The sequence below is a fragment of the Prunus avium genome, chromosome 3 (genome assembly GCF_965620075.1).
Source record: "Prunus avium chromosome 3, drPruAviu1.hap1.1, whole genome shotgun sequence".
NCBI classification, from domain to species: Eukaryota; Viridiplantae; Streptophyta; class Magnoliopsida; order Rosales; family Rosaceae; genus Prunus; species Prunus avium.
The window spans coordinates 13,824,491-13,835,713 of NC_142286.1; the positions used below are offsets into that span (position 1 = coordinate 13,824,491).

The 11,223-nt window shown below is 39.2% G+C and overlaps 1 protein-coding gene across 2 annotated transcripts; it reads left to right on the plus strand.

Moving 5' to 3' along the window:
* The first annotated feature begins 4,936 nt into the window (after window positions 1–4,936).
* Window positions 4,937–10,746, plus strand: LOC110759365 (prohibitin-1, mitochondrial). Of its 2 annotated transcripts, none has more exons than XM_021961424.2 (6): window positions 4,937–5,097; window positions 6,257–6,444; window positions 7,312–7,428; window positions 8,418–8,588; window positions 8,858–9,070; window positions 10,364–10,746. In XM_021961424.2, exons 2-6 carry the CDS (start codon window positions 6,268–6,270, stop codon window positions 10,556–10,558), a joined length of 873 nt encoding a protein of 290 aa, XP_021817116.1. In that variant the 5' UTR covers window positions 4,937–5,097; window positions 6,257–6,267; the 3' UTR covers window positions 10,559–10,746. The 2 variants fall into 2 exon arrangements, with proteins under 2 accessions (XP_021817116.1, XP_021817120.1); XM_021961428.2 differs by lacking the exon at window positions 4,937–5,097 and adding an exon at window positions 5,874–6,023.
* Window positions 10,747–11,223: the final 477 nt, after the last annotated feature.

Here is an 11,223-nt window from a genome sequence, read left to right on the forward strand (position 1 = left end):
TATTTTCAAAGATTGCTTGTGATGAATTCTTTTGTATTTTGAAGCAAATGTTTGTATCCGATCACATTTGATGACATTTATGAATTGACATATTTTGAAACAGGTTTTGAGAATTGAAAAAGTTCATTAATTGCAAATGAAACAACCCAAAAAAAGATATAAACCCACAAATATCACCGCTTACACAACGGCAACAAAATTAAATTGTCGTCATAAAAATGTCGTCTAAGTTGTTAACATACGATGTTGAATCACCGTTATCTATAATGTCATAATAGAAGACGGTCAACTATACGATAGTTTGGTAGCACATTAGACGACGGTGGGCACCATCGTCTGATAACTATTTTTGTTCTAGTGCATCATCACCATCGCTCTCTCTCTGCTTCCTCGACTGGGGCGTTACGAAACATAACCGACTGAAAAAGGGTTGGTTAAACTTGCCATCTGTAAACTGAAAACATCCGATTTCAGTTGTGGTTCCGAAATACCCATATCGACAAATGTAGGTCGGTCATCGATTTTGAGAGTTTGGTCCGGTTACCAAACCAAACAGACCCCCACACAAGCATCACTTAAGTATTTTTTATTTGTTATTTTATGGTTTTCTTGTTGACGCCAAAAAGTGGTTTTCTAGCTTTGAGGGTCAACTTAGTAAATTTGTGTCTTCGGTAGCCTTGATGCTTCGGTAGACTGTGCGATCTGCAATAAAAGCAAACGCACGGTAGGACCTAGGGCACCGGTGTGGTACCGGCCGAAGGCTCTCCGATGCTTAAGTAAGTTTGGGAATAGAAAGTTCAACTGACAGATCAATAGGCTTGTATGCCGTAAGTTCTGATTACCTCTATTTTGGGATAGTTGGCCTCCTTTTATAGGCCTTGGGAGGTGTGCATTTTGTTGATAATTTCGATGTGGGACTGTGGACGTCGCTCGGGAGCGTGCCACGTGTCCCAGGTGAGGGTGATGCCCTAATGGAGAGATCGGTAGGTAGAGTGCCGAGGGCGCCTCTGACCTAGCCCAATTTCCTCCAGGTGTCTTGCTCTCATTGGCTGTTTAATTTGGGTGTAAACAGGAGTCCCCCAAGTTCTCGAGCGAGATTTCTCGGTCGGGGACTTGTATGTTCTTCGGTAGCCGTTCGGTTAATCTACCATTCGGTAGTCTGTCAGGAAGGCGCGCTGGGGCCTCGTCCTGGTGCCGATTGACTTCAGAAACTTGCCTGGAAACTCAAGAGTCGCTACTTCGAGGGTTACCGTTCGGCAGTATTTGGTATGTTAAGGGGTTCCGAGAGATGCTTGCCGATGTCTTTTTAACTTGGCGAGTTTGATCTTTTCTCATGCGACTCACGTACAGTGAAAGGTAATGATGGGACAGAATGACGCTTCGTCTTCTGCACCCAGCGTGCTGTCAGAGGTTCCACTCAGCGCACGACACGTGGCGTGTCTAATCACGCGGAGCGGCGCCATTAATGCGCCGTTTGGTCTCTCGAGGCGTATCGTTGCAACTTTCCTCCTATAAATAGAGGGAGTCTCTGAGGCGAAACTCACTTTGCATTTGTGAGTGAGGCGAGAGCTCTGTCCAGGCGATTTCTGACGAGAGCAAACGGTAACAGAGGCGATTTCCGGAGACAGAAATCGACAACACAGGCGATTTCCGGCGAGTGCAATCGGCAAGATCATTCCGAAGGCAAAACGACTTTTGTCCTTACACTTCAGTCTCCATAAGGTACCGTTCGGTAATTTTTTACCTCCTTTCCTTTCGTTATGCGTACGTCCTTCCTTGGTTTGAACTAGACTAGAACTTTATGCAAGTGGGATGTGGTTCGGTAGTCTAGTTGCCATAGGTAGAGACGTAGGCATCGATAGGGTAGTCCCCTGCATGGCCCTTAGTTTCCTTCCGTTGTTTTTGTAGATGTCTGATAGCGAGTCAGGATTCGAGAGTGAGCCCAACGCGTTCGAGAACGATTCTCCAGATAGGAGAAGGGCTACCGACAGTGAGGAGTCAAGATTTGATACCGATAGCGATAGTGGTTCAGAGGTGGAAGTAGTTGGCGAGAGGGTTAGACCTGCGCCCACCCATGGAATCGGTAAGGGGCTCATGACCAGTCAGCCCCTGCCGTTGGCGGTTGTTTATAGTGATGGCCGGCAGGCTGGGTTGGGCCAGCGTCCCGAACCTCAAGTGGAAGACGCTCGGATGCCGGAGGCATCTTCTAGCCACCATGGGGAGGCTTCCTGATCGGTTCATAATTGTATATCATTTTGTACCCTTCTAGCTTATGATTTGGTTATGTTTTTGAGTTAAACTTGTGCTTTTAATCCTTTTTGTGTTTATCTTTCAGTTCATTGAGCTTTAGGTAATAATGATGGCTTTAGAGAGCATAATTCATGCAATTCAAGCATGTTAAGGCCTAATTTGGATGAATGGATGAAGAGCTTAAAGACAAACTCATTTTGGCTACAGCCCCCTGCCAGTCCAGTTCCGTAGGTCATATTGCAAGCTTTGTTTCAACAACCAACATAGCTCGAATGAGGCCACATTCTTCATGAAAGTTGTTCCAATTGGTGTGTACTATAACATATCCAAAATTCAGCCCCATTGGATAAATCTGGAGTCCGTTACCTAGCAAACACAGAACCATGCTCAGGATGGATCTTATCAGCGCGGAAAATGAGTTAGCAATTTGTTTCGGCCTTAACTTCTTTCTCCGACCTTGGATTGGCCCAAATAACATATGGCTGGAAAGAAGACATTCCGAACTTCAATTTCGAGTGCTTAAAGTCCTAATTTGATTAAGAGAAGCCCAAGTTGTAAGCCCTTGAAGTTGCTGGTCATGCTGACCTCAGCATGTGCTGGTTGGATGCTTGGTCATGGTGAGCTAGGTATGAGCTATCATTTCTGGTTGGAAGCTTAGTCATGGTGACATGAAGATGAGCTAGGGCTGCTGGTGGGATCTATTGGTGAAGTGCATCACCCAATTTAGAGTTTCTAATACAAGTGCATCAACCATTTCAGATTTTATAAAACAAGTGTTGTATGCATTAGCCATATTGAATTCAGATTTTCACTTCCCCTAGGCCTATAAATAGGGAAGTTCTCTAAGCTTGTAAACACACCCCAAGGGGGGGAGCTCTCAAACACTTCTCTAGAGCTCCCTTCCCTTCTCCCCCTCAAATTCTCTTAGTTTCTCTTTCTAGTTTTCAATTGTTGTAATGAAATCTTTTGTGCTGAAATTTTCCTTAAGTTTTTCTTAGTTCCACTTTACTTTTCATTATGTAAATTCTTTTCTTTAGTTTCAAGTTGAATTAGTTTCCAAGTTTCAATTATGGTTTTTGTTCTTATTCATTATGCTTATAAGTTAATATGCTAGTTTGAATGATTGATCACCGTTTAGGCTTGCATGTTAGCTATCTTGGTTTGAATTAAGAGTATACACCATGCTTTAATTCGAATTGAACTATGAATAGGAAGAGTATGTATGGACATTCGACAACAGGGATTAGATACATACTTGGTTGTTTAAAATGTTCTTCTATGCTTAATGGGTTCCTAATGCTTAATTTTAGGTTAGACAACAAATGATCAAATTAGGGAATTAGGAACACAAGGTTATGACCAAACACCATGGCTTAATCATACTTTAGCTAGAATCAATCCGTTAATCTAATTGTACTCGGGAACTTATCTACTTGAGTTAGTTATTTTCTTTCTTTCTTGTTTTATTTATTTCCTTTCTTTTTTCGTTTCTGTTTTGTGTAGGGAAAATGAATTGGATCATTCAATCACCAATCCTCGTGGGATCGACCTCGCACTTACATACGCTATACTACCGAACGGCTCGTGCATTTGCGAGTATCACAAGTTGAGGATGCATCTGAATCCATTTTGGTGCAGCTGTATTTACACAACACTTCCACCTCTGGCCGTGAAGAGTCTCCCGAGGCAGTTACCCTACCGAGGGTAACAATAGTGAATAGCGGGAATCAAAGGGTGCCGATGGGCGTAGCGAGGGAGCAACTCTTTGATGTAGACTACCTGCCGCTCAATAAACTGACATACCGAGAGCTGGACAGGATTAGGGCGGAATATATGATTCCCAATTCGGTAGGGATGAGGATTCCGGGCCCTACCGAATCCCTGAGCAACCCTAAGGACGGTGAGGTTGCGTTCTTTACCGACGTCCTTCAGCAGGGCGTCAGGCTACCGTTGCAGCCTCCAGTTCAGCGGATCTTGGCCCAGATTGGATATGCCCCTGGGCAGTTCAATCCGAACTTCTGGGCCGTTCTGATGGGGGTAGTTACGGCGTTCGGGCTTGCCAAACAAACTCCTAGTCCAAAACAAAGGAACACTATCATAGTTGTATTGTTATCTTGCTGAACCAACAATTATAATCTCTCTGTTTGAGCACTCATATATAATTAAAGGCTTGTCATAGAAATAACTGGACGTCAGTCAAGGAACCTTTGAGTTATGCATCGTGCCCTTGTAAGTTGGTCTTTTTTGCAGTTTTATGTTCAAGTTCCATAAGGCTTGGTATTTGGTCATGTGGCAATTGGACTTCCATATGCCCTCTTTCACCACTACCTCCTCCACCACCACCACTATCACCACATGATTAGCGCATAACACTTTCAACATCACGTCTATTTTAGTCATTATTCACAATTACAACATTTTTATATTAAAAATTAACAAACGATTTTGACACTGATTTTTGTATTTATTAACAGCACTTTAAAATATTGTTTACCAAACATGAAGTTGTTTTACTTTACACCTAATTATTTTCATAGCACAGCAGAAGTAACTTTTTTAAAAAATAACAGCAAGAAAAAAAACAATTCAAGAAAATGATAAGAGGTACAAACCAAAATAAAATAAAATTAGAGGCCTAAAAAATTGGGTCCGTTAATAATGGTAGAACTTGGCCCATACTCTTGGTCCTTTATATGTCCTAAAGGCCAAAACATTTCGCGTTTTCGCTCGCAACGTGTAAACCCTAAACCCTTGTGCTGCTGGGGCCTGCAAATTGGGTCCGGTAAATCTCCGGTTTCGCTCTGCTCACAGCGTCCTTCGTTCATCGTCGGCAGACCTATTGCTAAGGTACCGCTGCGGTTCTGCGATCTCCGATTCTTCGTTTTGCTTTTTGGTTGGTTTGCTGTCATTCCTGTGATTCTGCAAAACCGATTCTTGGGTTTTGGTGTTTGCTGGTTGTTTTGTTGAGCTTTTCATGTTTTATTTTGTTATTTTCATGGAAAATTCCTTATTGGCGTCGCGCCGCCTTCACTGCCTTCATCTACCAACAACATCTTTCTCTGCCTTTTTACTTTTGCTCTGAGCTCTGAGCTCTAAACTCTCTCTCCTTCTATCTCTTTCTCTCTGTTCGGCGCCGCTGCCATCCAAAACCTCCATTTAAACCCCAACATTCAGACCTAGAAATCTTCTCTATTTCTTTCTCCTCTGCCCCAAAGATCTATCACCTCCACTGGTACCCACCACCACCACATCTCTCCTTTCATTATATATTTTTGTCTAACGTTCTGTTTGGTAGCTGAGAAAAGGGTATGGGAACAAATTTTATGTTTTTATATTATTTGGCCTACATTTTCTGCCTGGTTGCTGAGAATAGGATTTTTTAAACAAAAATTGTAATTCCAGTTGTGTTTGGTTATATTTGGACGATTTCTTGTTTATATTTTGAGCCCTTGTTTTATATTTTTGCTGTTTCTTATGGCTGAGACGTTGAATTTTAGTTTCTTGGTTGTCTTGATTTTCTGAAAAAGATTGAATTTTGTGTTTTTCTAAGAGAATATGATATTCCGAAATTATATCCAAAAATTCTGAAAATAATTTACTTCCGAAAATTCTGCATCAGAATGGATTTATTATATTCCAAAATTTTGGAAATCGGAATCGGGACTGAAAATCAATTCCGAAAGTTTTCGGAACGGAATTCAAAACATTTGTTTCCGATCTGTTCCGGCCGAAACACAGCCCTAATTGGAACTGCTTTCTAGTGAGAGGAGTTAGTAAGTTTTCAGATTCTCTTCTTTGTTCATTTAGCAAACCTCTAGCAATTCATTAGTTGCCTTATAAGCACTTGCTCCCTTATTTGCAGTTCTTTCCAGATTCACATTGCTCTGTCTAGTTTGTAGCTGCACTTTAGGCTTAGAATGTGGCGCTCATGACTAAATATTTTGTTTAATTTTCTTGGTTCATGGTACATTTGCATTTACCACATTGTTTCTTTATATGTTCTCAGCAAGGAGGAATATGAATTTCAACAACGTTAAGGTTCCCAAAGTGCCAGGCGGTGGTGCAGCTTCTGCTTTGCTTAAGGTGGGAATAATTGGTGGGCTTGGCTTGTATGGAGTTGCCAACAGTATATACAATGTCGAGGGAGGGCATAGAGCCATTGTGTTCAACCGTATAATTGGTGTCAAAGACAAGGTTATAGTTCAAAAAAATTATTAATTATATAGAATGAAACTTTCTTATCTGCATTTCTTGTCTCACGATCTATCATGTAATTTTTTTATTATTAATTTTGCAAAACTACCTTTATCCTCTTGTGATTCTTTCTTCCTAACAATAATATATACAGAAATATATACACTGATGGTGCATTTGCATTCAAACTGTGGATTTGAAACTTACGGCCAATATCACACTTTATGCATTTAGACACAAATTTATGATCGTGTTAGTTATATCAATTCAAAATATTCCATGATTGACTGCAAATTTAGTCCATACTTTTGCTGATTTTCAGAGCGTATTTTCAATATTTAAATGCCGTTATTTTGTGGGTTTATTCGTTTAAAAGATGTCTGTTTTAAATCTCCATAATATCCCTCTAGTAACTCTATTTATATGTGGTTTTATGTTGTCTATCTATTGAGATGGATCCAGCATGAGTAGCAATCCTATCGATAATAACAGAACAGATCCACCAGTGATGATGACACATATTTCAGAGATATCTCATGTAAAAATCATTTAACAGATACGAGAAACTTTCTAGGATGGTGGTATCCTTTATTAAGAGAATTTTTCAATGAATGGAGTTTGCCACACAATTTATAAAGTTAAAGGGGTGTCTACCAAGTCATATGCTTAATTTTTCCAAGTGAAAGATGAATCTAACAGCTTGTACACTTACTGTGTACGTGTCAAACAGATTTTAGATTTCAAAATATGTTCATTTATTGTTAATAAATCTGTACTTCATTATCAATCTGTTGCAAAATCTGTTTGCCTTTGCCCGCTGTTTTATGGTCTGTTATATAATATTGTACACTAATGTTGCATGTGCAGGTTTACCCAGAGGGGACACATCTTATCATTCCCTGGTTTGAGAGGCCAGTCATTTATGATGTCCGTGCACGACCTCATCTGGTGGAGAGTACTTCTGGCAGCCGCGATCTCCAAATGGTTGATACATTTTCTTTTTCTTACTGTTACATGAAATTTTGACAACGTCATGGTTTGTAATATATGCTTAAATAATTCTTTTAATTCTTTGGTTGCACATGTTTAATGTCTCATTGGGAACGCATGTTACTCCTTGCATCTCAGTTTCAGTGACAGGTGATCTCAAGCAACTGCCACAATAACTGTTGTGTAATAGAAAAGTATATTATACATTGTTACTGTACTCATCATGTTTTGATTGTTTCTCCTGTCTTGGGGTAACTTATAACTCATTTGTAGTTATATTTCATTTAGCTATGCAAATTTGCAGGTTTATCATGTTTGGGATTTGGGGAGCACAAAATCTTGCCGATGAATTTTTAATTCTTCTACTCTTGCTTTTCAAAAGTGGAATATGTTAAATTTGTTCATTTTCATCAGAATTCAGAAGTTTCAATGCAAGTTCAAATTTTAGAGGACAGTCAATTGGACAATCAAATTTTGGAGGACAATCAGTATTCTGTTTAATTCATATATTTTCATTGTTGGTTTTCAATGGACAATCAGTTCAAATGACTAACCTTAAATTAAATGTTGCATATAGTTATGGATTAAAATCGTTAGCTGAAAGCAAACCTTTGAGATTTATTTAGGTGTATGCTGGCATCTAGTTGTTTACTTTTCTGTTCAGTCATTTTGCACTTCCTTTCCTATAAACCAAATCTCTACCCCCTTTTATATATGTGATGTGTAGTGCTAACTTTTCTTGTTGCTTCAAACGAGGTACTTTAGTATGTTTCTCCTCATTTTATGGGGAAACCCAAATTTGAATTTTACCAGTATTCATCTTTTAGCATTTAAACCTGCATCCTATGTTCCAAATGTGCAATCATCAGAAAAAAAGTTTAGCAACTAGGTTTAATTTTAGAGGTAATTCAGTGGTTTCAGCTTATATTGTCCGTAGTTTCGATCCTGAATGTTATCTTTTGTTTTCTCATTGTGCTGTACAGGTGAAAATTGGGCTTCGAGTTCTTACTCGTCCTGTACCAGACCAGCTTCCTACAGTTTATCGTACTCTTGGTGAGAATTATAATGAGAGAGTCCTTCCTTCTATTGTTCATGAAACTTTGAAAGCTGTTGTTGCACAGTATAATGCCAGCCAGCTCATTACTCAGAGAGAGGTAGGGAGCATAGCCCATGTTTGACAATTCACGCTCAATGAGTTTAGTTTATTGTATATTAGTTAAACACTATCGAAATTGCTAATGATGTAGGTTTAAGATGCAAATTGTTCATGTTCTTGGTCCTTGCTTTCTATTTATGCATATGCTCTTCATTTTCCTATCTGGCCACTTGGAAGTTTTATACTCCTTTTTCCCTAGTGCATCTACTCTCATATGGTTTCTGGATTAAGTGTTGTGTTAGTGTTGATTGTCCATTTTATGTTTAGACTGTTAGTAGGGAAATACGAAAGATTTTGACTGAAAGGGCAGCCAATTTCAACATTGCGCTGGATGATGTGTCAATCACCACCCTCACTTTTGGGAAGGAGTTCACCGCTGCAATTGAGGCCAAACAAGTGGCTGCACAAGAAGCTGAGAGAGCTAAATTTGTTGTGGACAAGGCTGAACAAGACAAGAAAAGTGCTATCATCAGAGCAGAGGTCAGTTATAACACATTCTCAAAATAGATAATATATACTAGACCTGGCAATGTTGCACACAACTTGTTAACACGACACAAATTCGCACGAAATTATCAGTATTTGGGTTGAGCTTAACGGGTCGGGTTAAAAACAGGTGAACCCGTTAGCCACCCGTTAAGTTAACGGGTCGTGTTGGGTCCATTCGTGAATATTTGCTATCAACCCGTTAAGGAGGGTAATTTTGTACTTATGTATCACAATTCATATTTCAAAAACAAAAACACTTACCCAGCTTCTCTTTGTTTTACTCTTCTTCTTCTCACTGCCGTCACTTTATTTTGTTATTCTTCTCTCTCTCTCTCTCTCTCTCCCTCTTTCCTCTTCTTTTTTTCTTCGTCTTTCCCTGGCACATTTTTCTTCTTCCTCTCTATTTTTTTTCTTCTTCTTCTTGTTTCCCCAATTTTCTTCTTTATTATTTTTTTATTTCCTTCTCTCTTCTCTTTATGTTTCCTTCTCTCTCTTTTTAGAATCCAAATTTCTTTTCTTTAGATGTGAAAGTTGAGAACCAGTGAAGAAGACTTCTTCACTGTCCGTCCATGTGGGTTGTTCTTTTGAGTGGTTGTTATGGTGTTTATGAGATGGAAATTGGGGGAGAAAGGACAGAGATAAGGGGTTGCTGGCTGGGCTCGGTGATAGTTTTTTATTTTATTTTTTCTGGTTTATTCTTTACTAGCCATGTCGGATATTCGCAAATTGTAATGGGTAGTGTTTGGGTCTAGTATTTGTCACCCATTAACTTAACGGGTCGTGCCGTGTCAACCCGTTACCCATTAACACGACCCGTTTTCCATATTATATACTAATCTTGTATTAATTGCAAGGTTACTAGCCATTAAACTGAAAGTGTTGGTTCTTATGGATATATCCTGAGTGAAGTCATGGAGAAGCCGCGTGCATGTAACCCAGTGCCTTATAGCTACAAATTCAAAATGCTTCCCTATTAAGAATTACTTTGGATTTATTTGTGAGTTCCAAATCATAATATAATGGTTGTCCTTGAATCGACATCAGTGATTTTTTATTGCATAGTCCTCCATGGATGTTCTTTGGAAATAAATCATAAAGCTCTGTTTATATAATAAATTTTTTAAAATCTTTTTTACGCAAATATGCCCTATTACTGTCTTTAAATATCTCTGTTCGTTCCATGTGATGAACATAAAATAGCAATGTTGCACAGTTATTGTATGTATGAACATGGACATCACTTTTAAACACATTTTACTTAAATCATTTGTCCCTGTTGATCAGGGTGAGGCCACAAGTGCCAAGCTGATTGGTGAAGCTATTGCGAACAATCCGGCATTTATTACACTGAGGAAGATTGAAGCTGCAAGAGAGATTGCACATACAATCTCAAATTCATCGAACAAAGTTTACTTGAACTCAGATGATCTGTTGTTGAACCTTCAGGAGATGAATTTGGACTTCAACCGGAAGAAATAGGCTCTGCAGGTTGTACCTGTAATCTTTTCAATTTTCGGATTGTAAAATTGTGGAAATATTTCCTTTAAAAGTTGAGTAATGGACCTTAAAAGTTCAGTCTACGCACCACCAGTTGGCATGGCCAGCGGCTCTCAGTGGAGATAAATTTTAAACATTTAATGGAACTTTTGAGGGTGCAGTTACTGTTAGGCGTTTCGCATGTTGACATATGATGCTCTTATTCGTCTGTTCCTTAAATGTTGCGTTTCTCATGTTGATATATGATGCTCGTATTCGTCTGTTCTCTAATTGTTGCGTTTCTCACGTTGATGCTACTGTTTGCGATTAAGTTTCAGTGCTAGACATGCCCTTGTCGGGCTTTGACATCGTTGGGTGGCTCAACTTGTGTTGAATTGGAGTTGAGTCAAAGTTTATACCTATGAGTCTCACCATTCTAGGTGGCACTTGTAAGACTATGTTACTGTTGTCCAATTTAACAGCTTGAGTTTCAACACTACAGAGGGTAGGACTTTTGTCTGTTTTAATTGAAATAGTTCAGTCTTATCTGCCAAACATTGTTGATTTTACTCAAGAATAGAGGTTAACTGACCCCCCAAAAGAAAAAGGTTAGGGCTCATTTGTTAACTATTTTATTTTTAGTTTTTAGTTTTCAATTTTTGTTCTAG